Genomic DNA, 27,556 nt, shown 5'->3' with positions numbered 1-27,556 from the left:
CCTCATAGTTCAATCGATGGTCCTGGAAGAAACCTGCAGAACTAATACAGGTATGACGAAAAAGCGTTGGAAGTACGGAAATTAATCTCCACCGCTATGATGAGCCATTTTCGCGGAAACATGATTCTGATTTTCATACACGACGCTTCGAATACGAAATTTCAGGAAGGTGCTGGAACAGATGCCCATTCGCGAGGGCACTGCGGCCTAATGGCTCGAAGGATGTCTGGTCCAAAGCCTGCATGCTGATTAAACCATGCAAATTATGCCCATCCCCTGCCACACCCCCTGCCCATCCCCTGCTAGGGATGCCTCACTGCCTAGCCAACTGCAGGAAGCTTTGCAAATAAAATGCAATACTCATTTTTCAATATTATCACTGGTTGCGCCAACGGACCGAGTTCCTCGATTGTTCAGAATATTCACGTTCCTTGACTCGTTTTGGCTGAAGTATATCACTTGAACATAGTGTTCGAAGTTGGGTGGTCGCCGCGCAACTGGAAATGTAGGATCCAGGTGGCTTTTTTAATTGTCATTTGAAAATTGCAATGATCTCTTTGCACTGCTCAAAAAGTGAGAAGGCGAAGATACCGGTGACTAGACTGCAAATGGACGTGCGCCGTTAGAGAAACGTTCGATACGGTAAGCGTGTGGCATGCTTACATCTACTAAAATGAGGCTGTCTTCGCTACATATGACAGCAGTAAAACTTAATTCCGGAGAAGAATGTGGAGGTAGGGTGCGCTTGATAACCCGGTAGGGTAGACTCGTGTGGATTTCGTCCCCAAAGACTTTATCAATTACCGTCGTATCACGTACATGATAGCTGATACCACCTTGAACTTTGGCATCTCGCTTCATTGCGAGCTGGTTGAAATCCCACATCTCCAAAGTCTGCGGAGACGTGTGGGTCGGCTCAGTAAGAGACACGAATTTGGTCCCGAATACGTAGCACACCCAGAGGGAAGGCTGCGACAAAGACCGCATCAAGCGTGTGCCTGCGGGGCCCCACTCATCCCATTTGATTTCACGGGAGCGAACCTCCGTAGGAAGGGCTTCAATATGAGATAGCAAAGTATCAGCTGAAACGAACATATCGTAAGGGACGATACGATCATTGTTCACCAAAGAGACTGTAATGATGAGGAGCCTGTCCCCAGGCGCCGTTGAGAAGGGTAACCGAGCTTCTGGATTAGGCTGCCAGGTAGGCGACGGATCAGAGCGGATTGAAAGAGCCACCGGGTTGGTCCAGAAGTTGAATTCGGGCCAAAGAAATACGCAAGAATAGTCCGCCCAAAGGCCAAACTTTTCGCTAGATGGCTTGGTCATATCAAACACGTAGAGGCGGGCCTGTGTGTTTATAGCTTCGGAGTCAAAGACGCTGCCTACTAGCAAAAAGCGACTGCTGAGGAATGCAAATGTCGCAATCTCGGAACTGAAGCATGTCTAAGAAATGACGATCAGAGGGTGACTCCATGGAACCTTGAACAATTACCAAAATAACTTTGCCCGTTGACCAGTCCCATATGGTAAGTTCGGGGTCCGCATCTTCATCCTGGAGTGTGAATAAGATACCCAGGAGATTATCGCACACTCGTAATGTATACGTTGCTCGGGCGTGCCGCACATTGAGGTCATGAACGACAATGGCTGGTTGAGGCGCTAATCTGTGCCTGTCTCCTGTGGTGAGGGAACGTAAATGGATCCGAATGCTACGGGTAGTGGCGTTGATATGAGGGCTGTGGATGTGTCAGATTTGGTAAATATACAGTGAAGTAACATACAGCTGGGTGGGCTCCTCGATGAGCACGAGAAGGTCCTGCGCAGGATCCATTGTGAAGTCTCGAACGTTTATGTCCAGCGCCACATCCCATGTTTTTTCTTCGATTTTTCTGTACTTTGATGGCAGCTGACGGAAGTGAAGGACATCTGGCGTGCTAGATTGCGCGAACACATCGCCGTATAACTCCCAGATGTGTCCCTGCATCATCGGAATATCCCGCGATTCTACCCATCTCAGAGACTCCCATGCAGCATTGCGTTCCTTAAGAAGTGCAAGCCGATCTGAGGTGGTGAGTGGGCTTGGAGGGCCGTCCACCATCCCAGACACAGCAAGCTCAATTTCATATTGAGCACTATCTCCTTCTACTATTGAGTGGAATAACCTGCAAACCTGTATAACATGAGTGCGGTCGACTTGCAAGAATAAGTATCCGTTGTGCGCACCTCCCGGCAAACCAATATTGTTCTCCAGTCCAGCAAAGAAATGATCTTGTGAATGAGTTCCACAGGCAGCGAGGTCAACATCGCATCTTCCACGTTCGTAAACGATTCTCGATAATGATTGTGGTGTGGTAATTGTAGTTCGGCAGCTTGGTCAATCGGAGATGTGCCCCATACACGTGACCTACAGATCAAAGTTAGCGATGGTTTTGGTCTCTTCTCATTCGACCAATTCTCAGACATATCTTCCTCTCAGGTTGCTGTGGTAATGACCACCGCCCAAAGGACAAGATTTCCCACCAAGGTATGCGTTTGTGTTATTACTCTGGATTTCTTTCGATTTACTTCGGTCCATAAAGTTCTACCAGGAGGATATCGTGCGCCGCATCGACTCGCCGAATGTATATGGAATTGTACTTGTGAGTATGCACCCGCTGAACTCTATACATTTCTCATAGAACCAACAGAGATGCTGGCACGATGCCGAGGATATCCCACCACTCCCAAGTCCGTTCACGGACCCCTTAATGAGATCCCTTGATCGTGGTGAGATCGGGGTCTCATTCTTCCCAGGCGGTGTTCGCGACATCGTCCCGGAGTCTCACTATGAGCTCGTAGATAGAACATTTCAGTCAGGGGATTATTGCAAGCGTAGCGTTGATGATGTTTGTTCTGGCGTAGTGACCAGTATCGAGGTACAAGCACGGCTTGTGCACGCAATCAGCGGAGAGCAAGTAGAGGGTTGGAGAGATATCAGGGAAGTCAGACGTGCTACTGACGTTGACGGGGGAGATTATGTGATCTACGATGACTGGATTGGACAGGTGCGCTTCAATGTCTCGCAAGTCGAAATGACATGCTGAGTTCCCACATGAAGGTCATAGAGGTTTGTGCAATAATTACGGTACAAAGAAGTGACGGTTGACGATTCCCATAGCTATTCGACGAACTTCTTGTTTCTGCGTCTGGCGCCTTCGTCCGCTTACCTGAAATTAGTTCTCGTCTGACAATCGGCGACAAGGGGCCGGTAGGTTCCACCTGGGTGTCTATTGTTTTGTGCGCTCACTTTGTTAAGGACATTCTACCGGACCCCGAGGCACTTCACGGGCTAGTGAATTATCCTAAAGGAGCCCCACTACCTAGCTCGGATGACACTGTCATAGATATGAAGCGCACAATACTAGCCATCTGTTGGCTAGCGGTAAATCAAAGCGTAGGTCTCCTTATCTTCTTCAGTCCCTCACATTCTTAGCGCATTGTGTAGTTGAATCCTAGTGTCGCCCAACTCAAACAGCGACCAGCGCGTTTCTGGTCTGGCGAAGATTTGACTAAATTGACAGTGATTAGGATGCGTGTGGATGATGTACGTGTCGGGGATAAGGTTCTACTGGAGAACGATGCAGGTGTGCCTGTCACAAGATACGGTGTCGAATCAGAATCAAATGGCGCCATGACGATCAAGACCCTATGCGTGAGGGAGACGAAAACGGTCGTCAATGTTCTTTGGCAAGATGGATCACAGGAGAGCTTCCCTTCCACGGAGCTGATTCCATACCTGAATCCAGATGAATATGACTGCTGGTAAGGTTTCTTCACTATGTCTTGTATGACATTGAATAATACATGGTTCCTCAGGCCAGGCGACCACGTCCTATGGAAATTTGAGCATGAAGAGCACGCAGCCGTTGTTCAATCGGTCAATTCTACTGATCGAGTCGCCGTCATTCGTTTCACGAGTACTGGCAAGACTGAAACTGTTTCTGTTCTTGAACTCGACCCAAACGGTGTCAGTGATTGGGCGGCAGGCACTCCACATACCCATCTCGGCGTGCGTCGTGGTGACAAGGTATTCGTCCACCGTGAGGGCGCCTCAAATGGTTTTGAATCCCCTCGAGTTCCGAGAATCGGCGAGGTCGAGGAGTGGGTGAGAGAGGTGCCAGTTATGCCAGACGGAGAATTCAGCGGTTGGAGGCGCACGATGGCAGATATGGGGACGAAAATAGCGTCCGAACGAAAAGAAAAGCCCACTGTTTCCCGTGTCAAGCATCCAATGCGGGACAATGCATCTCTGTCATGGTTTGGAGAGGTCACTGGGGTGAGTCCCCTACCGAATTGCATCATATGCTTCTGAACTAACTCTAATTCGAAGCTTCGTCTTGACGGAACAGTCGATGTCACTCATCCGAATGGATCTATGGCTATCTACCCTCTCTCACGGTTGACCAAGCTTTACGACACTCTTGAACAATTTGAAGATGATGGCTGGGAGGGTGAAGACGGATCCGATCAAGGCTCTCATGTTGACAACACTGAGGGTGTGTGGCATCTAGATCCAGATGGCACATGGCGCTACGACCATGACGATTCAGAATGGGAGGACGAGGAGGATAGTGATGAGGATGGCGATGGAATGGACGTGGACACCTGGGCCGACGAAATTGATATCCCGTTGGGTGATGGCATCCCAGATTCTCTGATATCACACGATGTAACTTCAGACGTGACCGATTCGGACTCACTGTTCCCAGTATCGTCGTCCAACACATCGCCAGATAGTACCCAAGAGATTATTGTTCAGGAAGATGAGGACGGTCATGCCGATTCTCCATGGAAGAAATTCGAAGTTCTCCCAAGTGCACCCCATGACCATGCATTTTATTCGTCTGTATCGAATCAGCCGTCGAAGAATTTCCTCGCGCGTCTGACGAAAGAGTACCGTGCGCTCTCAACCAGCCTACCAGGTCTGTATCATCAATCATTCCTCCCATTTGCTTCACATATACTAATAAAAACAGATTCAATCCTCGTCCGTGCATACGAGGATCGTGCAGATTTATTGAGATGCCTCATTATTGGACCGGAAAATACACCCTATGAAGACGCACCGTTTGTAATAGATTGGATGCTTGACTCAAACTTCCCTCAAAGTCCACCTATTGCTCACTTCTTGAGTTGGACCAACGGCAACGGTCGCGTTAATCCGTGAGTGAGGATGAAGAAAGCGCTACTCTCGGCTAATCAGGACTCAGAAACTTGTACGAGGAAGGCAAAGTTTGTTTGTCCATCCTCGGCACGTGGAGTGGAGACCGCACGGAAACGTGGAGCGCGGCAAGATCTTCACTTCTCCAGGCCTTTGTATCGATACAGGGTCTGGTGTTGGTGAAAGAGCCGTAGGTTTCTGCACCCTGTCTTCTCTTTTATAACTTGCTGAGTACTTTCTAGTTGGTTCTGTGAACCTGCGTACGAGAAATTGAGGGGTACTGAGGAAGGCATGGTTAACAGGTGGCGTCCACGTTCAATTCCTCGCATCTGCCCATGACTCACTTCATATTATGTAGTCGACTTTACAGTGAGAAGGCATATGTCCTATCCCGTGGATTCGTTCGCCGCGCCTTGGAGATTCCTCTCGGTGGACTAGAGGCAGAGATCAACTGGTTGTACAATTCCCAGGGCAGGCTATCCAAAGTCCTAAACGACTCCCGAGCACTGATCCAGAAGAGTCAGTCGGGCCCAGAAAACACAGACGCAGATGAGAATATCGCAGTGCCCCGCCTGACTGCAGGCGGCATCATCATGCTGGAACGAACGCTGTCCAAACTGCAAACACTTTTTGACCGGATGTAGGATTTTATCTCTTTGATGTCTTTATTGGATATTCGAACACGTAATCATGTAATCGCAAGTGGTATGAATGAATTCAGGTCACTCTTAATCTTAACGCCTTTCATTATTCCAACCAACCTCTACAGAAATATGATATACTCAAATATGCCCGTTGAACATAGGTGTAGATGACAGACCTTCTACAGAGAACAAACAATATGGGGAGGACAAACAGGGCATAGAATACGTAGGGAAGTGTGCACAGGGTCCCGGAGGTATACAAAAACGAATGAAATCCTGGAAATGACAGACAACAAGTCTGGATGATACCAGTCCGACGGTATCAAGGTCCGTAAAAACAAAAACAACAGAAAACGGGCAACCGAATAAGTATGTATGTACCGCTAGCACCCGGTCGTGAGGTTGTTTTTGGGGAAGGGTTGTTGAAAGTCATTCCTCCAAGTCGTCAGGTTCGGGTTTGTGTATGCTTCAATATACCTGAACGTACGGGGCATAAACTAAATCAGTATCAGTAGAAGTGTAGTGCGTACTCATTGATATATGCAGCCGTCGGGAAATCCTTAGGGTCACAGCCGATGTTGATAGAGCCTTGAGGCTGGTAGACACGAATCCAGTCTATCCGCATGGTAGCTGGGAAAATAAGGTTCGTGAAGTCAACCGTTTGGAAGTTCTCAGAGATGCCCAAGTTGGTGATAAGGTACTACGAAGAGCATGAGCTAAAGAACAGCCCAAAAATGATATTCTGACCATTGGCTCCTGGGGAATTGGTCTGTCTGAAATTTCAGTCACGGAATCAGCTACCAATGCACCGGCATCAAGGGTCCACCCAACGACATCATTTGTGATCCAACTGATGTACTGCGTAAAGACTACATCAATAATAACCGTAGGAAAAGTGTGGGTTTCACTTACGCCTCCATCAGCTGAGTAACCTGATGACAGTGTTAACTCGTGTAAAACACTAAAGACGATAGATACCTGGCTTGTACTCGTATCCATATGTCGAAAAGCAGCCAGAGTTTTGCGTGTAGCAACTCTGGTCTAAATTCTGGTTAGCTTTTGAACAGTTACAAGATAAATATGACTCACTTGTGTTCGTGACACCAGACGTGGACTGCTGGTAGACACCGCCGAGGTACGAATTGAGTTGGGTGACGTCTGGGTTGGGAATCTTATAGTTTTGCGACGTGTTGGACCATTGGTACGCATAGTTCATAGGCTGTCTTCATTGTGAGTCAGGACGCTTGACAAAGACCATGTACTTACAGCCCACTGTGCAGATTGAGAAACTTGGCCTTCGGTGGTGACCTACGGTTGTTGGGAAGCCTATCAGAATAAAAAATGAACTACCACACCTGTGATTCGAAAACATCGATTTCGGGTGCAGACCGACCAACGTATGTCCCATCCGAGTGCACAGGTCCTGGATGGGATTCTCCTTTGCAAGTACACCTTGATAAACGCTGGCCAGGGAGATACGAAAGCGCGCTGTTGCCGTACGGGTTGCCAGTAACAGCTGCCGCTGGTGCGCTATTGATTGTCTGGTTGGGGGCTGTACCGACATCGCAAGCATCATAAGAGTAAGGCCACTGGCACATTGGTCAACGATTGAATTTCGAGCCTGAGAGGGGGACCTACCATTCCCTCAAGGCTCGCGCCATATCCGACTCGTCCTGTGAATAGTCAGATGAGAACGCTTTTAAAATACGACGTTACTAACCGAGGTTACCCATCGACCACACTGAGATCATGTTAGTACACTCGCAAAAACTAGTAGCTCGGTTTCGTACCTGCCGGCCACAGACCTAGATGACGGAAGTAAAGGATCAGTAAAAATATCAAACAGACAACGTAACATCATACGTACCACTGACGTCGTTTTTCCCTGGTAAACTTACTGACGCCAGAACCATACCACCTGTGAAACAGAACTTATTCCAAGTGGAAATCAATCCACTGGTGAAACTCAAGTTGTTCATTTCCCTTTCGGATAGAGTAATTTCCAACGAGCCATTTCTGGTCGTGACCTGATCAGGATAATACCATTCAAGGTCATTGGTCTGACGACAGTTTCAGTTAAAGCCAATACCTGCGGAAATATGCGATTTACCTGCCAATAATGAAGGTTTACAGCCTCCCAATACGGGTCATCTCCAGGCCAGAAGGTCCGGCCTTCTACTTCGAATTCATCGCTGAAAACTAACTGCCATTGCGAGGAATCTGCAAAGGACGTGTAGGTATGGGCGGATGATGGGGTATCCACGTCAATAAGACCATAATTATTTGTCATAGTGGGGATCTTTGCAGTGGTAATAGGTATTTGTAACTTGGAGAGAAGATATGAAGACTTGCCTGTCCGCTCGCATTAATCCCACCAATGTTGAATCCACCCTCATTTGAAAGAGAATGCTTCGTAAAATAGGAAATCATAGGGTATCCAGCACTGAAGAGCATGTCAATCTCAGGGACTAGGCTGGCATGTATGATGTGGGCGTACAACAGAGAAACCATTCCAACAGCAAGGAAGATAAGGCAGCCAAGGTTGGTTAAACCTCTGTAAGTGAAGACAGAACCGCCACGGTCATTCTTGCGGTCTCTACGAGGATCCGGATTATGAAGCTCGTCATCTGGTTCCTCGAGGTTCATGGCAAGAGTAGCACCCCATAATGATGGATCAGGAGAGAGTGAGAACTGTAGTAAATATTGCATTAGGGATCGGCAAGACGCAGCTAAATTAAAAATAGGCATATATTAGTGCATACGTACCTTTTCAGATATTGACTGTTCTTGGAGAGACACTGTCCGCCCAGCACTGCTGTAAGGCGACTCACTCTGGGAGGAAATTCAGAACATATTACGTGAAGGCTGTCGTATAAAGTTGACGACGAACAAGGGTGTGATAACTTTGCGTACTTCTCAAAGACGGGGGGGGCCTAGCAAACGCGGCCTGCACGACCTGGGAGCCCCCTCCGGATTGAAAAAGAGTTGCTGTTGAAGGAGCATTGGGAGGTGTTTGAGAATGAAAACGCCTTTGGCTATCAGAAGCCATCTAAAGGCAAAACGATTGGATTGAATATAAAGAGCGGTAAGGATTGTATTGAGGGATACTAGGTGTTACAGTTGAATATTTGAATTTTGTGGTGGCGGCGGCGGGGAGAGTAAGTGAATCTGAATTTTGCCGTGGGAAGTAACTGGCACCGTTGACAGGGGATATTGAGTTTTAAAATAATATAGATTGATGGGTTCACAGAACGGCATGGTTTCCCCTCTATTCGACGATGCCCGCGCCCTCTAACAATCCAAGTAGCCCACCACGACCTCCTAGCGACCCAATTTTACCAAGCTCATCAGCAGCTCTCTCCACACGACGTAATCCAGTCCGCTCTCCGCCTTCTCCCCCAATCTCCATCCCCTTTGCTGCCGCTTCCTCATCTATTTTTTGTAACCTGCTAACAACCCCCAGATTTGCTCGTTCCAAAGCTGCTCGTCCAGGTCCTTCAGTCGTCACATACGGATAATCGGGCTCGAGTTTCTCTAGCAGCTCCGATTTTTTCCCCCGGTAATTGTTCCGTGTCGTGCTCGGCGGATGTGAAAGTAGAATATGCGTAGTGACAGACTGTGGAGTCTCTGCACTTGTAACCCGAGGTGGTTGATATGTATATGCAGTTTTGTCTAGCCACTTGTCCAGCGCAACGACAGCGTCCTTGGATTTCTTCACCTTGTCGTGTTTTGACGGTCGACCTTTCTTCTTGGTTGCATTTGTGGTAAAATAAGCTGCCTGTTCGTACCCATCTGAGATAAATTTTTCCCTTGGCAGTTCTCGCGGACTATGCGGATACAAATTAGACGGGGGGAGTATATGAAAAAACTGAGCTTTTTGCAAGGCGGAGAGTACATATATTATGTGGGGTCTTAAAGGGCGCAGGAAATCCGTTTCGAGTACGTCAGGCAGCTTCAGTAAAGACTGATACATGTCTTAGACCCAATGAGCTATCCGACCTCAGAACACAAGAGCGGCTTACCGATTGTCATAGGGAGATGAGCGAGAGCATACAACGACGGAGCCGACGTTGATGGTTGAGTCGCAAAGAACGTGTAAAGGCCAAACAGAGCAGCAGCTCTAGTAAGAGGATACTCGGATTCCGCTAACCGTTCTGTATACGATGACATGAGTCGTGCACAGGAGGTGAATCGTGATCCTACCTGATAAGAGTTGCATAGTGACTTTGAGAAAAGCATCGCGAGATCTTGCATCAAAAACCTTGAAATGCAACCACGTCCATCCTTCGTTGTTCCAGATGTCCTTGAAGAGCACAAAAGGCTGTGAGGGCGGAGACCTGGCATACCGCTCGGCATAGACATAAATGAGGTGGTCAATGTCTTCGCGAGCAGGGTCCACAAACAAGGAGCACGTGAAATATGTGGGTTGTAGGACCACTTGACCTCTAGGCGTTGTGTGTGTTGGGGCCAGTGACATTCTCTTGTTAAAAGTCCACAGAGGAGCAATTTTTTCCATTCTCGTCAATTTATAAACAAATGCCAATTTCATTTATCCACTGCTCCTCCAGCTAACACGTCTCAAACCCAAATGCCAGCTCTCTTTCGTCACACTAGCAGTACAATCTGCTTTTTCTGTAGGTCTGCCATCAAGCCTGCACCGCCAGATCAACGATCTTTTCGTTGTCCGCACTGTGACTGTTGGAACCGCTATGATACGAACGGCGAAATAATGTCAGATGAACCTGCCATGCATGACGAATCCCTGAATTCGAAATCTTTTGCAAAACGAGGTAGGCTTCAAATTTCTTGTTGCTATTCACGCTCTAATTTATTGGTAGCCTCTCCCAGCAAGGACCGCCTGCCATCCATGTACGGGACCGGTCAGTTTTGTCATACATGCCAGACAAACCAAATGCTCTTGGTCAACCTTCTCTCAAACTACCTACCGCCACCACATGTGGGAAGCGTCCTTTTTACACGCGTTTCATCACACTAAACCTCATGAACAGCATCCGGACTACGCACATCGTTTGGAGAAACTTCCAGAATATCGTGAATCGTTGCACGTCCGATATCCTCCGGTGTGTGCCAACTGTATGCCTGCTGTCGAAGAGGAGATCCGAAAGAAAGATCACATGGCTCGGACAAAGGCACTGGGCGGATGGTTAAATGACAGCAGAGGCAAGGAGAAGCAGAGACAAGTTTCGGGATCCAATAGGGAAAGGGAAAAACTTCAGACTCATTTGTTTCTGTGGAGACTAAGAGGGTTTCTATGGTTTATGACGTTAGCGGTGGCTGTCGTCGCTCACTCATCTGGTGCGCCAACACATTATCACAGTTCTAGCTTCACCATCGTATCTGATTATCATGTCGCAGTTGTGTTGAAACTCCGTTTCCCCGATGTACTAGGTTATGTGCGACAGGCTCTTCCTCTTATCGCTCTATGTAGTTTATTTTGGACTGCATGGGACCCGACATACTACTCCTTCAGGAAGGCACGAATACAAGGTCGTGATCTCCGCGTTCGGGGCAAGAATCATTATATTGTCAGTCCATATGATAATCAGAGTTTAATTTACTGACGCACCACCAGATTCTGCAAATGATTGCGTGGTTCTCCAGATTGCTCTCATCTATTCTTCTCTCACTATCATTGCACTCGCCTTCTCGGGACTACTTGCATCTTTCGCGATATCCGGATTCATCACGAACGCATTACTATTGTCTAATATCACTTATCGCTGAAGTTCTTGTAAGTGCTATTCCACATTCTCCCTTCTTTCGTATTTACGTGCCGCATACGCTTAGATCTCTGCTACCTCATTCGTCGCGCTGCGTGTACAGAAACCCCCGCCAATTCGCTTAATCGATACCTCTAGCCACCAGCATCTAGCCGCCTCTGAACATCCTACACCTGAGCTTTCTCCTCGTCCTTCACCTGCGCCCCATACGCGAACCGCTAGCGAACCAGACCTCCTCGCATCACTCTCACTCTCGTCGCAACCCATAATCTCCCCCAGTAACCCGATATTCGGCCTTCCTTCTCTCATGGCGTCCAACTCAACATACACAGGCTCTCAAACCAAGGATGAAGACGAGGATGACGATGCTATGGACTGGACCCCTACAGTTCCTTCTCCCGCAAAGCCGAGGAAGATCCTTAATGACGACGATGACGGTTCGTGGGTCAGGCCACAGCGCTTCTTTCCTCCAGAACGGCCGACGGGCCTGGAGTCCTTGTTCGCAAGTACCAAATTAGACGATAGAGATCAGAAACTTTCGTCTGATACCCGTCCCACGCATACACGGACTACCCTACGTCTATTTGTAGTGCGCTGGTGGTGGACAGGTGCCACGTTGATCCTCATCCCTCTTGTGGCTTTGGGGTTCAATTTCTTGCAAGGAATGCAATCGACAAGGAATTAAATTGACCTAATTCCAACTATGCCATGTAGATTACAGTATATTCATTTGTGACCTGCACAAACCGCATTTTTCATTAAGACAAAAGACGAGTACCCAACCATGCAAACGATTGCCTAGTAGTGCATGACATCAAGAACACAAGAATAGCAATGAAAGGTATAAGTACGACGGGGAAGGAATAGAAATGCAATGACTTGAGGTATGGGCGCGAGGAATATAAGCATAACGTTTGTCGTCTAGATACGCATATGTAAATGGGAATGAAGCGAATGCATAGCTCAGCAAGCCGATGCCATTAACTGATACGACAAAATAAAAAGGTGAGCAATAGATAGCATCTCCCTGTACGAGGGATAAATGAATGCTGTTCTCCGCGCCTTTTCTCCTGGCTCAGTATCCGTGCGTGGCGTACGCGCCGTGGTGAAGCGGGACGCCATATTGGTCAGACTGATACTGACGCGCGTTGAAACTCGGACCACGCGCGAGTTCCTGCATCATAGGCTGAGGACTGGGACCACGCGCAAGGTCAGCATAACCGCCAACAGGTGCGAGATTGGAAGGCCCTGCGGTGAAATCATGGTCAGCAATTGGGCTGAGTGTTGTTGCACCAATGCCGGCGTGGCCGGAGCCAGAGTGGAACGATGATGCAGTGGAGTTACGGCGATTCAGGCCGGGAATACCACTATTGTCATCGATATCGTTACTCGGCTGCCAGTCAATAGGCTGCATGCGACCATCGAAGCTGGAGGATTTGCCAAATTTCCACTTGCGAATAATGGTCCAAATGATGATGGAACCACCGACACTTGCAGCAATGACAATGAGGACTATGAGGGCAGCGTGCGTGATACCGGTAGAAGAAGAGGACAAAGTAGATGGTGTGGCACTTGCGCTTGCACTTGAAGAAGCGGTGTTGGTGACAAGTATGACTGACTGGGAGGTGGGAGAGCCCGCCTGTGCAGGTGCATCAGGAGTCGCAAGAGGACTAGATTGAACACTTTGGATGGCTGATGGTGTTGACGATGTTGATTGAGTGCTCGTTGGGGAGGTAGAGGATGAAGAAGATGTCGACGAAGAAGTCAAGCTCGCCGTCGTCGTTGTTGGTAGAACTTGACTAACTTGACTTTGCGTTGTCCCAACGGACGTCTATCGGCACAATCTCAGCTGTTGCTTATGTAGGGTAAATATGATGAAACTCACTGCAGCGGGAGAAGACGAAGGTAATACAGAAGATGTGGGTGTACTATCAGCTGTAGTTGCCGGTGACGCGGACTGCGTTGCCACAGCAGGGGTTGAAGTCAAAGGATCAGCCCCTACTCCGATGACAGTGGGACCAGGCTGGGGAGCAGTGAAACCACCAATCAGAAGAGCCGGCACTCGCTTCTTGAGGAAGCGGTTGTGGCTGACTTGGTGATTCGGGTCGAATGCTTTTGCGTCTGAGGCAATGACCAAGGAAAAAACGAGTGTGATGTAGAAAAGGAGAGAAAGTTTGGGCATCTTCACTAGATTTTGTGTCGCGCGTACGTAGTAAGAAAAAACTTGAAGCCTAAACTAAACCTTGGTGACTGGAGACCGTAAAAATAATGGTCGAGATTGAGAACACAGATAGAACGAGCAAATAGATGGACCAGCCGTCGATACAGGTCGTGGTTGAAGAGGTGAAATAAGTCAACAAAATGGAACCACTTTACAGGCGCGCTAGAAGGTACTCACTCGGTGAGGTAACAGTTCTCTATCCCACGTAGTTCCAAGCAGAAAAGACAGATTTGAAAAAAAGAGCGTGGTTGTTTAGGCCTTAGGAGTGAAACCCTTGTGGTGAAGACAGAACGTGTGGGGGCTGTCAAGGAAACCAACTGAGTGTTATTGTAATATTGTTAGCCGTCCAGGCTAAATAAGTATCTAAAACTCAAATTGTTTTCAGACGGTATAACTACAACACGTGTCCGTCCCCGTTCGTAAATGATCAATACTCCGAAAGCACAACGGAAGGAACGATACGTAGGTTAATCAGTGAAGCTCCGTACGAACGTGGAACTACCTACAACTCAAGAAAATTCCAATCTTGTTTGTAAACGTCTATCACCGCATAACAACAAAGGTGTCCAAGAAAAATCTGAACTAAGAAGAAGGGCTTGTCAACGACCACTGACTCAGAGGCACAGAGGCGGGGGTGATATATGAACTCGATGACATTCCTGGCCATTGTGGATTAATGAGCACCTCCAACGTGTATGAGCCAGCAGGCAGACTGATCACCAGGACAGTCACACCATCATTAGGTTGATCAGGTTGTGGGGGGATAGGATCAGTAGCGAACCGAACAGGCTCCATGGTGGTGAACGCCGCGCCAGATGGAGGATTGAGCAGTTGAACAGTGGTGGTCGCAGAACCGATGGTAAGGGTGGCCGTGAAGCCATCTGAACTGATGGCCACAGTTGCGTTGGTGTGTGCTCGCCACATAATGGAGGCTGAAGCGTTGATCTCATCCTGAATGAGTACCTGTTTGCGTCCGTTGATCAAATGAACACCACGGGAGAACGAGGTACTGCCAGTGGTCATCAGTGCAAGTTCCATATACAAGCATCAGCAAACGTACACGTCGAAATATGCACTCGACAGGTCCGCAACGAAGTAGGCACTGGAGTCACCAGGAACATTCATCACAGTACTGGACCCTTGAACTGTAGCTGAGGTATCGTGTCTGACAGTCGGAGCGGCGGCGACGTTTTGGTTCTGCTGGTTGACTAAAATGGTGTTCTGGCCCTCCGTCATTTTGCGGTAGTACATCCATCGCTCACTGATCTGACTGTCATTGCTGAAGTAGCCTATTGAATTGTAGTCCCCGGACCCAAGCTCTCCGAACCAACGAACACCAAGAGCATCAACGACAAAGTCGCCGCAATCAAGGTCGTTGTGTGTCTGGTGCCCCTGCAGCATGCCTGCTTTAACGGCAACATAAAGAGCATTCTCGTCTGTCCAGCTGGATCGCATGGAGGCCCATTGATCAGTGCTGTTATCAAAAAAGTGGTCGAGTGCTAAACCATCCCAGAAAGCACCGGTGACAGCAGGGTTGTACCAGAACATGCTCCATGGTTCAGCAGCGTCGAACTGATCACGTTGGAAAAGCTGGTACTGCGGCATGTCATACTGCTGGCCGTAGAACATCATGGAGTTGGCGGTGGTGGAATACTTGTTTGGACCACAATCACCGTAGTTGAAGAGGGAGCCGGGCCCGGACACATACATGTGGTATTGACCGGTCAACTGAAAGGCAGGATTGACGGACAGAAGATCATATGTAGAACCAGTAGCAGTCAACAACGAAGATGCCATCTCAGCATGACCCGTAGTACCGAAGTACCAGTAGTTGGCGGTCTCAGACCATGTGCCGTCGCCCGAGGGTGCAAGAGCACAGTTCTGGAGGGCATTGGGGACGGTCAAGGCAAGAAGTTGTGCAGCGATGCCCGTGGTATCGTCACCGAGGATGGAAAGTGCACCCATGGTAAGACCATTGTTACAAACACAGTTCCAATTGCCCTCTGTGTTGGTGTTCCACCAGCCGTAGGCACCCGGGTCGCCGTTACTGTAAGCGGTAACCCCAAGATTAAGCCCGTACGTGATCATAGTGGTCATGATCGAGCTTCTTTGAGGAAGTGTCCACGCATCATACAACCAGTCATAAGCGATAGCATAGGCTGCAGTGAGCTCAGCAGTGTCGAGGAAGTGAACTGGGTTCCATTTCGTGGAATTATCAGGACCCCAACCGCCAGTCAGATTACCAGCTGCATTCTATAGTCGCGGGGCATCAGACATCAAACTACATCAAGATAGGGCAAGAAACATACCTGCAACTCGACATAGGTGCGATCCAGCCACTTCGTGTCGTTGGTTAAGCGATATGCGTAGGAGAATGCTTTGACACGTTGTTTGATCTCACGCGCAGGATCCAAAATACCATTACCGCCATCCAAGAAATATGCGACGGGAGGCAGGGCCATGTACTGTGTTGCGTTGCTGAAAATAGTGTCGTTCCAACCGGAAAGATAGGGATCATGTTGGATGAGGTTGGGAAGGGAGTCCCACATGTATGCAGGAGCAATGAGGCGAGGTCTGTCAGAACGAACTTGGGTTGGGCTGGGGTTGGATGGTTGGAAAGGATCTTGCGGCCAGGCAAGATTGGTGTTCGTAGTGGAGACGAATGTAGGAGTAGTAAATGCAGCGGTGTTAGTCTGCGAAATTTAAGCAATCAACACCTCGAGGAAGATGCAGACAGTAAACAGGACTCACAGTCATTGGGTATATGGGCACCAAGTACTGGCTGTCTGTTGCTGTGGCAAAACGACCGATACCATTCTTCGCACTGATAGCCGAGGTAGCAGCAGCGCTGGCCGCCGCCGCCGAGTTCGCTGAAGCGTTTTTGCTTGAGCGACTGCCCAAAACCCCACCCAAAACTGCGCCAACTATAACAACGACAGCGACGGGTATACCAAACTTCACCCATTTACTGACTGTCTTTTTGGGCGGTCGAGCAGGTGTAATGTACCCTGACGACTCGTTGTAGTATGGGTCTCCAGACCCATATGGTGAACCTCTGGTCTGACTACCCAGTGCATCATAATTTGCGGCCATTGGTGCAAAACTGGCCTGAAGGTTAGGCCGAAGAAGAAATAAAAGAGAGACTGTAGGTGGGCGGCGTTAACAAGACGAAGAAGCGAGTGTTGTGTTAGAACGTTGACAGAAGGTGAAGAACCAGTGAGATCGTCGGACCACAAATTTAGACAACGGCATTACGGCTGCTAACTGCTTGCTGACGTAAGTACAAAATTACTATCATCAGATCTCCCGGACAAACACCGCCGCTGCACCCATTCCAGTTCCAATACACATAGAAGTGACTAATACCTGCATTGCATTGTTAAACATAGATAAGTTGAACAAGGTAGAATATCATACTTTTCCCTTTCTCCGATGGAGCTCATTTAATCCTGTAACGATCTGTCTCGCACCGGTGCAACGTGATCAAGGCAATTTACATCAGCTTGATGTAGCAAATATACACCGCATGAATTTGACTCATCTAGTGGGTGACCAAAAGCTATGGCACCTCCGTTAACATTCACTTTCTCTGGATTTAGACCAAGCTCCCGGATGCAGTAGACGTACTGCGAAGCAAATGCTTCGTTAATCTGTATGTACCGTGAGTGAGCATGCATCTCCTGACAAGTTGTCAAACTCACTTCATACAAGTCAACGTCTTCTATGCTCAGACCAGCGTTTTGAAGAACCATGGGGATGGCAAACACGGGGCCAATGCCCATCACACGAGGAGGGCAGCCTCCGGATGATTTTAGCAAGTGAATGCTTATTCTGGATATTTACCTCACCTGTAACAACAGTAGTGATATGTTTGCCTAGAATTTTAAGCCCAAGCTCCTCCGCCTTACGCCGAGTCATCATCATGATTGCTGCTGCACCATCAGTGATTTGGCTTGCGTTCCCACCCGTCGTGCACGATTTCCCCCACTGAGGGAACGCTGACCGAATCTTCAAAAGTGCCTCTTTCGTCGTCCCGTAACGGATGCCATCGTCCTTTGTAACTACGATCTTCCTGCGTTCACCGGTAATGGGATCTTTCTCGTAAGCAGTGAATGGAACAATCTCCTTCGCAAAGTAACCGGCTTTCTCAGCGTGTTCAGCCCGTTGATATGACTTCGCTGAGTATTCATCCATAATTTCTCGCGAGATATCAAAATCTTGAGCGACATTCTCGCTGGTCCAACCCATGGGATAAAGGCAGTCCTTAGCAGCAGCATTTACCCCGAGGGCCTCGGACTGGGGAGGAGCGCCTTTGTCAGGGCTTGCATAGTTAAGCCTCGCAAGATAAAATCGATTTTCTTGACATACTTTTGGGTCATGGACTCAGCACCAACAGCAAGTCCAATCTCGATCTGACCAGAGCGGATTTCATTTGAGATGACGGTTGCTGCCATAAGACCGGAGGAGCAAAAGCGGTTGACGACTTGAATTGGTACGGATTCCGGAAAACCCGCTGCCAACGCCGCTTCTCTGGCATGATAAACCGGATCAGGGGTGAGTACTGTGCCTACACAGATATCACCAACGGCACTTGGATTAACACGAGACTGAACTATTGCATGCTAAAAGGCCTGCTCAGTGATGATGAAATGTATGTATTGAATCATTCTGGATGTACCTTGAACATCTCCAACAAAAGCTCGTCCGTCCTTCCAAAGAAGTTAAATGTGTATAATATCCTCAGCGACGGTTTAGACCGCTCACATCGTATCTTTCAGAGCTCCCTTCTTCGCTTTGGTCAATGGAGAACGGATGGCCATTGTTATGACCACATCATCTGGATGTTTCTGCTCCAAAGCAGTCAATCCCGTGGCTGGGGTACCCGTCAGATGCGAAGAGAGCTGTCGCAAGCGTTGCAGAGCCATGGCAAGTAGGTTTGAATTGGCTTTCCTAGACAAACAGCAAAGTAGTAATTAGTAATTGTGACGACGTCTGCCTGGGGTGCCGTAAGCCGGAACCAATTCAGACGGAACTTGATTCCCGGGAAAGCATTATGTCATGCAACTCATGTTTTCTCATGGTGCATGAATCTTCGCCGTTGTTGGCATATGCATGATGTATATATAATAACAGGGACGTTCTCACCCGGGAGTAAGTTATACATAGGTTTGTGGTTATCCGTGCTTATGCTTATCCGTGCTCATGCTCAAGCTCAAGCTTAGACTCGTAATCAGTCTGAAAGGAATTTTGACTTACTTACAACCCCCCGACACAGATTCTGAGATTACGTAATACACCAGTACTGCTGGCACGAATTTCTCTCCAAGTTGTTGACCATAATCCAGAACTATTCCCCAATGAAGCTGTTATGCTCCAACAAACACACTAACTTGAAGATTCTACATGGACGAGCACCTGTTTCAAAAGCTGGCAAGTCTTCATCTCGCACGGGAGTTTAGAGGTAGCGAAATGATAACACCGAGAAGAAAGTAGTCCCGTTGATATTGGGTTGGGCTTGTAGCTGTCTCGCAGCACGACAGATCCAATACGTTGAAACACGGTAATATTGCTATCACTGGGTGTATTCTATGGCCCAGGCATGCTCAGAAAACGAATGCAGATCTAAAAGTGAATGGTACTGACCTCCTTATCCTGCCTCCTTAAAACAAGCTTGTTCTCGTCTTTCTCGACCTCTGACAGCGGCAAGGTCTATATCATATCCACGGACAAGTGGAATGGGAGGTGAGCAGATCCTTCTTTCTTATGGCATTAACAAAACTCATTGACAGAGGGGCGCTTCGACTACGCATGTAACGTATTTTGGTTTGTTTACACCACGTACAGATTGGATAGTATTTGGGGGTGTAACATAAGCTAAGCTCCCAGGTGTGAGCGTCCCTACTTGTCTTATCACTTCACTTTACGTTCATTCTCAGCCTTTCCACAAATCTTAATCAAGATTATGCACTCGGGAGTCCGCCGCACGACAACCATCAAGATTGTGCACTCGGGAGTCCGCCGCACGACAACCATCAAGATTATGCACTCGGAAGTATGCTGCACGACAATCATCGGCTTTAGACCTCTAAACAAAGATACAGAGGGTGGAGCAAAGCATCGCCAAGCCATCATTACTGTTGCATTCCTCCCACCACATGATAGACAAGATACCAAATGCTGGCTTGGGATATGTAGTACGTCCGATTGAAGTCTACCATGGTACTAATGAAAAAGAAACATTTTCACCAAGTTCTTACGAACGAACCTGTCTCCGCATACGATAACCTCATCGAGTTTATCCATAATCGTCTTCTTCATGTGCAACATCTTGCAATTATCTCAGCGCTTGTTGAGCTCTAAAGATATCCGCGGCTTGCGTTACATGTTGTAAGGAGAAAGCTGTCCAAGTGCCTGCTTGGATCTCTCATGCTTATCTCTGCAAACTTGATAGCAAATTTTGACTGCGCCTTTACTGGGTTGTCTCCCTAGGTACCTATTAAAGCCTGAACTTCTTTATACATCACTCCTGTCCCTCTGTCGTTGCAATGTCTTCAACTACAGGTGCTGAAGTCCTGACACAAGGCACAGGGTATGGCGTCGTACTCGGTATCGGTTTCGTTTTCGCTATCATCATGATGGGTTTGTCAACCCTTCAAAATCGCTATACGACCTACAAAATCTCTACTTCCGAGGAGTTCAATACAGCGTCACGCAGCGTCAAACCCGGTCTTATTGCTTCTGGCATCGTGTCGGCATGGACCTGGGCGGCAACACTTTTACAAAGCTCCACAGTGACCTACGAGTATGGTTTATGTGCTGGCTATTATTATGCAGCAGGTGCTACGATTCAAATATTCGTTATGGCAATTCTCGCCGTGCGGGTTAAACAGATCGCGCCATACTGTCACACCTTCCTCGAGATTGTTCACGCTCGTTACGGTAATACAGCACACTTCATGTTCGCGACTTTTGGACTGGTCGTCAATCTTATTGTCTCGAGTATGTTACTGCTTGGTGGAAGTGCAGTTGTCAATGCCTTCACTGGGATGAACATCTATGCCGCCAACTTCCTCATTCCGCTTGGAGTCTGTATCTATGTCATCCTTGGGGGTCTTCGCGCCACGTTCCTATGTCGGTGATCGGAAATTCCTCCTGAGTTAACACACTGATTCGGGTTTATTGCAGGCGATTACTCACATACACTCATCTTGATGATCCTTATATTTTACTTCTTCTTCTGGACATACACAAAAGCAGACCTCGTCGGCGGTTTTGAGGGAATGTATAACTTGTTGCAACAAGCGAGCATTGAACGACCTGTAGCCGGAAACCAAGATGGCTCATACTTAACCTTGAAGTCCAACTGTAAGCTGTCTCTCTCACCCTTTTACAGACGTTGACTTGACGTTTTTTTTCGAGATGGACTTACATTTATGATCATTCAGATCACTGGTGGATTTGGTACTGTCATGCTGGATCAGGCTCGTTATTTGGTACCGTAAAAAGTAGACACTTGCTAATATCATAAACAGGGCTACTGGCAACGTGCAATCGCATCAGAGGCAAAGACTGCTGTCCAAGCCTATCTGATGGGCGGTATTGCCTGGTTTGCTGTACCTCTTACCTTCTCCTCTATCATGGGTCTTGCTGCTGTCGCGCTTGCCAAAAGTGAGGTTAATGCATATATTTAAAATCGTGACTATCTGATGACGTTCTAGGTCCCAGCTTCCCGTACCCTGGTGGGCTTACAGCAGCGGAGATTAATGCTGGCCTAGCTGCTCCCGCTGGTGTAGTGACACTATTGGGTAGTGGTGGTGCAGCAGCTATGGTGAGCTACATATTTCCCATTCACTTACAATTGAATAACAGCTGGTAATTTAGTTGATACTGCTTTTCATGGCAGTGACCTCAGCTGCATCTTCTGAGATGATTGCGACATCGTCCATTCTTACATTTGATCTGTATCAGATCCACTTTAAGCCTGATGTACGTGAAACTGATTGCTACCAAGAACGAATATTGATGATGATACCCAGGCATCACCAGAGTCTCTTATACGTGTATCTCACATAATGGTCGCAGTATGGGCTCTGGTAATGTCGTGTGTTGCCTCATTGTGGATCGGAATAGGAGTGTCTTTGAACTGGCTATTCTTATTCTCGGGGACTCTATTCACTGGCGCTGTTGGCCCAGTCATCTTTAGTGTGGTATGGCGCCAGCAAACCAAAGAGGCTGCCATCAGTGGTGCATTGGGAGGAGTAGTGGTTGGCATAATTGCATGGCTGTCAGTTGCAAAAACATATTACGGTGAATTGACTATCGCAACCACAGGTAAGCTCTTGTTCACTGCAAACACCGTGTTCTATGCTGATGAAGAACAAGGCTTAATGTATCCCAACCTCGCTGGAAACCTGGGCGCTTGCTGCTCGGGCGCTATCATTTCCGCTGTCGTCACTCTCATTAAACCTGACAACGAGTTCGATTGGTCTGCTACTAAAAGAATCAATCCCAGAGCAAGAGAGATGGATCGAAAGCGAGCAACCCTACCGGACTCTGCGTCTGGCCCTGGATCCAACTCACCTGTCGAGAAAGAGAAACAAGAAGATGCCACGGCAGATGTGGCATCGGCGGAAGACGACACAACGATTGATGTCCCAGCTGAGGAATCCGCCGAGCTTCAGAAGTCACTCAAGGTTGCTACCTGGGCAGCATTGATACTGACATTCATCGTACTTTTCGTGAGTGTAAATGATGTGTCGATGCTCGGTGATTAACTTGAACACAGCTTATACCGATACCCATGTTCCTATCACACTACGTGTTCTCTCTGAACTTTTTCAAGGGTTGGATTATCATCTGTGTCGCGTGGCTCTTCGTGGCTGCTGGTATTACATCAATCCTACCTCTGTGGGAGAGCCGTGCAGCGATAAAGGACATCTTCTCGGGGATGGTTCGGGACATATTTGGCGGTGAAGCGCGAAAGAGGGCAATTGGAAGTAGCAACACCGATGCATAGTTGTGTTTGGTTATTTTGCAAGTAGTCGGAGTTTATTGTTTCGTAGCACGCGTTGAGTTTTGATGAAACCAACTGCATGTGATCGTCGACCATGCGTCAAGAGGAGCGACAGACATGAATATATCAGAGACTTCGGACCTTTTGCTAATCCTGGTTCACCCATTTATTTCTTCTCTCTGTTGTTATCACCGCTTCAGGCACTCTATTCCGCGTAAACGATAGACATTCTCTATTTATCGTGCGACTGTAGTATACAAATCATCTCATCTTCGATGTAAGAACATGTCTAAAATGGACGGAAGCGGCGAAACTGATGTGGGGGCCTCACACCTGCCACAGGGCATTCATGTCTTGAGCCTCGGGCGAGTTGGGACAGGGGAGTCCCCTCTGAATAAAGAAGAATTAATATTGGGCTTACAAAATACCAATGCTATATCTACTAATATCTCTAGCTAGATATTATTCTCGCGGGTTCCTTGCGCATGTACCTAACATAGACATGTCTGTTACCGTTATACCATCAAAGCCAGTGCCCGCCGAGTTATCGGGGACTTTCAGATTCATAGGTGAGTTGATAATTAAGTCTGGCATCTGCTGGTCGTATTGATATGGCTAATCATCATAGACATCGGAGGTGAGGAACCATCGACTAGGGCAGTACTCGATTATAAGACGATCTTGATGTTCTCATCTAACAGTTAATCTGACGGATGCTGTATTTCATGGCATTCACCATGGTAAAAAAAAACACGAAGGTCCATCGTGAACTTCAATGTTTCTGGGCCGTGCTAATAGTCATTTGCAGACGACTTTGAAGCAATGCTGGATAGGTCACGGCTAGCTGGTGTTCAATCTATGGTAATCACAGGCGGAAGCCTTCGAGAATCAGAAACTGCGCTGTCTCTTGCTGCTCAACTTGGTTCGCACTATCTCGTAAAACCAGAATTATTTACACCCTAATGTTATCGTGTGCTGCCTTGCTTTTACAAGGCTTTTTTGCAACAGTGGGATGTCATCCAACCCGTTCAAAAGAATTTGACGAGTACCCAGGCGGTCCAGAGGCCTACCTTCAGGCGCTGGATAGCCTAATAAGTGCAAATCTCCACGGTAAAGGCAGAGTTGTTGCTATTGGCGAGTGTGGCTTGGGTATGTCTAAATATTACACGATATCTGCATGCAAATCATTGCTATCGAGGTCATCAGATTACGATCGCACGCATTTTGCACCGGAAGACGTACAGCGAAGACACTTCCGTATGTGTGGAACGTCGGATCCCTTTTGTTTCAAGCTAACTGTTGTATGCTGGGTGATACCTTGTATCGGTACAGGCTCACAGCTATTTCTTGCCAAGAAGTACAAGTTACCGCTGTTCCTTCACTCCCGTGCAGCCCACGAAGACTTTGTGAATATCCTTCGTGAGGAAGGTTTCGGAGAGGATGGAGAGAGAAAGGGAGTTGTTCACAGTTTCACAGGTTCGGTTGAAGAGGTCATCGAGCTCGTGAGTTCACAGTCCATCATCCTTCAAATTGCGCTGACTCTGATGCACAGATGGACATGGGCTTCCACATAAGGTGTGGTTTTAAAGGGTTAGCATTGGATTCTGACACTGATATTATCACATCAGTGTCAACGGGTGCTCCCTCAAAACAGAGAAAAACCTGCTAGCTGCAAAGGCAATTCGACCGGACAAGCTTTTACTCGAAACAGGTCAAATTTCGATGACATTGCAGTTGTGGAGGGTGCTGAAAAATGGTTTGATGTTAGATGCTCCTTGGTGCTCCATGACTTCAACACATGCGTCAAATACCTTGCTAGAGACGCTTCCGGTGTCATTAAAGTCAAAGTATTTCCCTTCCAGCACTAAATTACCGTCGTTCATGATGGGCAAGCCAGTGAAAGGGAGAAACGAACCCAGTGCGATTGGAGGTGTTGCATGGGTCATACACAGGCTCAATGAAGGAGTCCCGTTCGAGAAGGTGACAGAAAAGGTGTACAAGAATACCATTGAGCTATTTGGCCTAGATCATGATGAGCTTCGGGTATAATAAGAGACAAAATTACCCTAATTTTTGGTTCCGTAATTATGTCATGCACTCTGCTTTACACACTGTAACACAGTACCGATGGAAACTCAGTCGGGGCCTGACCATAATTCCTCGTTATTTCCTATCATCTTTGCTATCATCGGGCTCGCGTGGTATGTAGTTTTATGGAGCATCGGTCTCCTGGGATGTAGAACAGGGTGAGCAATTGTGTTGCTTATTACTGGACGACAGTTGTCACTGAAGGACTTTGCCAACAGCCGAAGAAGGTACCGCATTCGACCGCGGTCTCCACTTGCAACGGCGCCGCCAGATTCTGTTCCTGGTGTATCTATCCTGCGACCACTGAAAGGCCTGGATGCCAACTTATATGAGAATCTCGAATCTACGTTCACGCAAGAATACCCCAATTTCGAAATCATGTTGTCCGTCGCTGATGAGCAAGACCAAGCTCTTCCGGTTGCGAGAGATCTTATTTCTAAATACCCCAGGGTTACTGCCAGGATAATAATAGGTCAGTCTACAGTGAGCAATGTTGACAGCTCAGCTGAAGAAGGCAATTCAGGAGAAGAGGTAGTGGGGGTTAACCCGAAAGTAAACAACCTCATTCGTTCATATCGTGAAGCTACCCACGACATTCTCTGGGTCATCGATTCAGGTATCTCGGTTGCACCTGGCACACTTGCGCGCTCCGTTGACTTACTCGAGTCATCCACGCACGCAAGACCTCCCAAAAAGCGCGTTGCGCTCGTGCATCACGTCCCATTTGTATCTGCTCCAGAAGGGTTTCTCGGTTCAAGAATTGAGGAAGCATTCCTCAATACCAATCACGCGAAGATGTATCTCGCAATCAACACTGTGTCTATCGAATCTTGTGTTGTTGGAAAATCAAACCTCTACCGGCGCTCTGATCTAGAGCGCGTAAACGGTTCACTGAAGCCTCGAGCGCACACGGAATCAGACGATGACCAAGATTGCACTCGCGGCCTTGCTGCGTTCGGGAAATTTTTAGCCGAAGATAACATGATTGCCAGTGCTTTATGGCACGAGCTGGATCTCCGCCATGATTTATCGTGTGACGTGGCGCATAACGCGATCGGGAAAATGTCCTTATCGGACTACATGTGGAGGCGAGTGCGCTGGATTCGAGTGCGCAAGCACATGATTCTTGCGGCAACAATCATGGAGCCCTTTACCGAAAATCTTGTCGCCAGTTCCATCGCTGCTGCAAGTTTGCGGTATCTTTTCGGCGTTCCAATATGGCTTTTTCTTGTGGTTCACCATGCAGCTTGGCTCTGGGTAGATTTAGACGTTTACGAGTCACTCGCTGGTCATCCTCTTCCAGCAGATAGACGATGGTCGTTCATCACTGCATGGTGCCTGCGCGAACTTCTAGCGTTGCCAATCTGGTTCTTGGCTATGCTTAGTAACGAGGTGATTTGGAGAGGGAAGAAATATGAGGTATTACGAGCGGGAGAAGTCAAGGGGACGTCGGGCGATGGTAATCACAGGGGATTATTTACCCGGTGGAGGCAGCAGGATTCTCACTATCAGCCTTTGCCAAACAATCATTCAGATACTTGACGCAATGTGCTTGTTTTGGGCGTTTGTAGCTAGCTCATGATTGGTTATTGTTCATCATTAACGGCGACCATATGATAACAGGTACGTATACCCACGATTAGAATGTACAGAAAGCGTCTGAGTACTACAGCTGCATACAGTAAGAGTGAGGGATGAGATGAGATGAAAGGTAATAGACGGTGGTAGGCTATGAGGGTATAGCCACATCAGGCTCAGATTCAACGAGAGCTGCCATTGCTTCTTCTTGACTGTGCTTTGCAAGAAGACGGAAATTGTAAATCATGACCACTTCATCAAAGAAGGTATCGGACCAATCTTCTGCCCTGCATGAATTCAGTGCAGCAGTGCGCAAGCGCAAATCACGTCCGTCGCATGTAATCTTGCATAAAGATGCCTCGAGACTGGCAGGAGCAGCGGGCTGAGGTGTGTGTTGCCGCGAATCTCTAGCGTCTTTCTGCCGTTGATTGGAAAACCAGTTCTTAACTTGGTGATATTCCCTATGAATGGCGATATTAGGCAATACGGCAAAAATGAGACACTGACAACGAACCTGTTTATGATGACCCCTAGCTGGGATACCCAAGCTTCGTCAGGGTATGGGGTGATCTCATCATAAACCATCTGCATTACGAGGCGTTGGCGTGAGGTTGCGGGAGTCTTTCCGGTAGATGTGATTGCCAACGCGCGTTTCTTCAGTTCCCGCACTCTAATTTCTCTCTCGCTTTGAGCACGGGCGGCAGATTGTAAAAATGCTTGTTTATATGCTTTCTTCTTGAGATTGTCTTCGGAAGTAGTCCCATGACGTGCTGTGATGGCAGAAACGGAAGCGGGCTTGAATCGCAGCGGTGATCCCTTGCTCGTCGTAACTCGTTTCCTTAAAGTACGTCGCGGAACAGACTCCTCTGAAAGTATGACGGCCTCCATGGGTGGGTTCGCAGACTCCACATCCATGCCATCATCTGCTGAAACATCTAGAGACGGTTCCCGCGACGAGGATGACGAGACGGGACTATCGACTGCAGATCCATCTTCCTGACCATCAAAGGAGGAAAGATTGTCACGGAAAGACAGAGTGGGTGAATTTGAGAGTGCTGTTGTAGACGA

General features: G+C 47.9%; 12 protein-coding genes across 12 annotated transcripts; 5 read left to right on the top strand and 7 right to left on the bottom strand.

Annotated features, from left to right (window-relative positions):
• Window positions 1-133: 133 nt before the first annotated feature.
• Window positions 134-2,444, bottom strand: F5147DRAFT_756661 (uncharacterized protein). The gene is made up of 7 exons (XM_041440356.1): window positions 2,227-2,444; window positions 1,785-2,173; window positions 1,496-1,739; window positions 664-1,446; window positions 398-497; window positions 286-328; window positions 134-238 (listed from the first exon to the last, which is right to left on the bottom strand). The coding sequence occupies exons 1-5, from the start codon at window positions 2,305-2,307 to the stop codon at window positions 456-458; spliced, it is 1,539 nt and encodes a 512-aa protein (XP_041300088.1). The 5' UTR covers window positions 2,308-2,444; the 3' UTR covers window positions 134-238; window positions 286-328; window positions 398-455.
• A 9-nt stretch (window positions 2,445-2,453) lies between these two features.
• F5147DRAFT_831937 (uncharacterized protein) lies at window positions 2,454-5,847 on the top strand (the record flags this gene model as incomplete). The annotated part of the gene is made up of 12 exons (XM_041443787.1): window positions 2,454-2,527; window positions 2,583-2,642; window positions 2,691-3,047; window positions 3,101-3,109; window positions 3,161-3,436; window positions 3,488-3,804; window positions 3,859-4,318; window positions 4,373-4,964; window positions 5,019-5,205; window positions 5,253-5,393; window positions 5,446-5,505; window positions 5,562-5,847. Exons 1-12 carry the CDS (start codon window positions 2,492-2,494, stop codon window positions 5,845-5,847), a joined length of 2,781 nt encoding a protein of 926 aa, XP_041300087.1. The 5' UTR covers window positions 2,454-2,491.
• Window positions 5,848-6,038: 191 nt separating this feature from the next.
• Window positions 6,039-9,010, bottom strand: F5147DRAFT_6897 (glycoside hydrolase family 16 protein). Its single transcript, XM_041436988.1, has 17 exons — window positions 8,738-9,010; window positions 8,614-8,679; window positions 8,345-8,538; window positions 8,200-8,290; window positions 7,958-8,146; window positions 7,715-7,907; window positions 7,638-7,652; window positions 7,568-7,588; window positions 7,486-7,520; window positions 7,203-7,436; window positions 7,114-7,155; window positions 6,937-7,066; window positions 6,826-6,888; window positions 6,760-6,779; window positions 6,595-6,705; window positions 6,378-6,547; window positions 6,039-6,324 (listed from the first exon to the last, which is right to left on the bottom strand). The coding sequence occupies exons 1-17, from the start codon at window positions 8,894-8,896 to the stop codon at window positions 6,231-6,233; spliced, it is 1,827 nt and encodes a 608-aa protein (XP_041300086.1). The 5' UTR covers window positions 8,897-9,010; the 3' UTR covers window positions 6,039-6,230.
• On the bottom strand, window positions 8,998-10,331 carry F5147DRAFT_831935 (uncharacterized protein). The gene is made up of 3 exons (XM_041443786.1): window positions 10,051-10,331; window positions 9,870-10,001; window positions 8,998-9,822 (listed from the first exon to the last, which is right to left on the bottom strand). The coding sequence occupies exons 1-3, from the start codon at window positions 10,322-10,324 to the stop codon at window positions 9,116-9,118; spliced, it is 1,113 nt and encodes a 370-aa protein (XP_041300085.1). The 5' UTR covers window positions 10,325-10,331; the 3' UTR covers window positions 8,998-9,115.
• Window positions 10,332-10,398: 67 nt separating this feature from the next.
• Window positions 10,399-12,297, top strand: F5147DRAFT_831934 (Ima1 N-terminal domain-containing protein). Its single transcript, XM_041443785.1, has 6 exons — window positions 10,399-10,637; window positions 10,686-10,804; window positions 10,857-11,163; window positions 11,224-11,393; window positions 11,441-11,599; window positions 11,656-12,297. Exons 1-6 carry the CDS (start codon window positions 10,436-10,438, stop codon window positions 12,271-12,273), a joined length of 1,575 nt encoding a protein of 524 aa, XP_041300084.1. The 5' UTR covers window positions 10,399-10,435; the 3' UTR covers window positions 12,274-12,297.
• Window positions 12,298-14,106, bottom strand: F5147DRAFT_663005 (uncharacterized protein). Its single transcript, XM_041434841.1, has 2 exons — window positions 13,474-14,106; window positions 12,298-13,419 (listed from the first exon to the last, which is right to left on the bottom strand). Exons 1-2 carry the CDS (start codon window positions 13,768-13,770, stop codon window positions 12,664-12,666), a joined length of 1,053 nt encoding a protein of 350 aa, XP_041300083.1. The 5' UTR covers window positions 13,771-14,106; the 3' UTR covers window positions 12,298-12,663.
• A 48-nt stretch (window positions 14,107-14,154) lies between these two features.
• On the bottom strand, window positions 14,155-17,021 carry F5147DRAFT_6751 (chondroitin AC/alginate lyase). The gene is made up of 4 exons (XM_041435890.1): window positions 16,561-17,021; window positions 16,119-16,502; window positions 14,870-16,062; window positions 14,155-14,818 (listed from the first exon to the last, which is right to left on the bottom strand). Exons 1-4 carry the CDS (start codon window positions 16,900-16,902, stop codon window positions 14,392-14,394), a joined length of 2,346 nt encoding a protein of 781 aa, XP_041300082.1. The 5' UTR covers window positions 16,903-17,021; the 3' UTR covers window positions 14,155-14,391.
• On the bottom strand, window positions 17,011-18,799 carry F5147DRAFT_663000 (Thiolase, N-terminal domain-containing protein). Its single transcript, XM_041434840.1, has 8 exons — window positions 18,574-18,799; window positions 18,488-18,518; window positions 18,178-18,431; window positions 17,658-18,130; window positions 17,511-17,608; window positions 17,351-17,459; window positions 17,227-17,288; window positions 17,011-17,175 (listed from the first exon to the last, which is right to left on the bottom strand). Exons 1-8 carry the CDS (start codon window positions 18,732-18,734, stop codon window positions 17,107-17,109), a joined length of 1,257 nt encoding a protein of 418 aa, XP_041300081.1. The 5' UTR covers window positions 18,735-18,799; the 3' UTR covers window positions 17,011-17,106.
• A 1,555-nt stretch (window positions 18,800-20,354) lies between these two features.
• On the top strand, window positions 20,355-22,832 carry F5147DRAFT_831930 (Sodium:solute symporter family-domain-containing protein; the record flags this gene model as incomplete). The annotated part of the gene is made up of 8 exons (XM_041443784.1): window positions 20,355-20,940; window positions 20,995-21,174; window positions 21,229-21,302; window positions 21,342-21,477; window positions 21,528-21,637; window positions 21,691-21,795; window positions 21,846-22,547; window positions 22,595-22,832. The coding sequence occupies 8 exons, from the start codon at window positions 20,355-20,357 to the stop codon at window positions 22,823-22,825; spliced, it is 2,124 nt and encodes a 707-aa protein (XP_041300080.1). The 3' UTR covers window positions 22,826-22,832.
• Window positions 22,833-23,324: 492 nt separating this feature from the next.
• On the top strand, window positions 23,325-24,871 carry F5147DRAFT_562510 (uncharacterized protein; the record flags this gene model as incomplete). Its single annotated transcript, XM_041430622.1, has 9 exons — window positions 23,325-23,391; window positions 23,524-23,580; window positions 23,631-23,744; window positions 23,816-23,971; window positions 24,029-24,079; window positions 24,155-24,324; window positions 24,375-24,397; window positions 24,451-24,533; window positions 24,591-24,871. The coding sequence occupies 9 exons, from the start codon at window positions 23,325-23,327 to the stop codon at window positions 24,869-24,871; spliced, it is 1,002 nt and encodes a 333-aa protein (XP_041300079.1).
• F5147DRAFT_6654 (glycosyltransferase family 21 protein) lies at window positions 24,805-26,619 on the top strand. The gene is made up of 3 exons (XM_041435105.1): window positions 24,805-25,068; window positions 25,129-25,382; window positions 25,434-26,619. The coding sequence occupies exons 1-3, from the start codon at window positions 24,950-24,952 to the stop codon at window positions 26,450-26,452; spliced, it is 1,392 nt and encodes a 463-aa protein (XP_041300078.1). The 5' UTR covers window positions 24,805-24,949; the 3' UTR covers window positions 26,453-26,619.
• Window positions 26,546-27,510, bottom strand: F5147DRAFT_6671 (uncharacterized protein). The gene is made up of 2 exons (XM_041435218.1): window positions 27,003-27,510; window positions 26,546-26,949 (listed from the first exon to the last, which is right to left on the bottom strand). The coding sequence occupies exons 1-2, from the start codon at window positions 27,401-27,403 to the stop codon at window positions 26,640-26,642; spliced, it is 711 nt and encodes a 236-aa protein (XP_041300077.1). The 5' UTR covers window positions 27,404-27,510; the 3' UTR covers window positions 26,546-26,639.
• Between the last annotated feature and the right edge of the window lie 46 nt (window positions 27,511-27,556).

The sequence above is a fragment of the Suillus discolor genome, assembly GCF_016758755.1.
Source record: "Suillus discolor strain FC423 chromosome Unknown F5147scaffold_1, whole genome shotgun sequence".
Taxonomy (NCBI): domain Eukaryota; kingdom Fungi; phylum Basidiomycota; class Agaricomycetes; order Boletales; family Suillaceae; genus Suillus; species Suillus discolor.
Note: the sequence above shows the minus strand (reverse complement) of the source record. Positions and strands in the feature narration are given on the sequence as shown.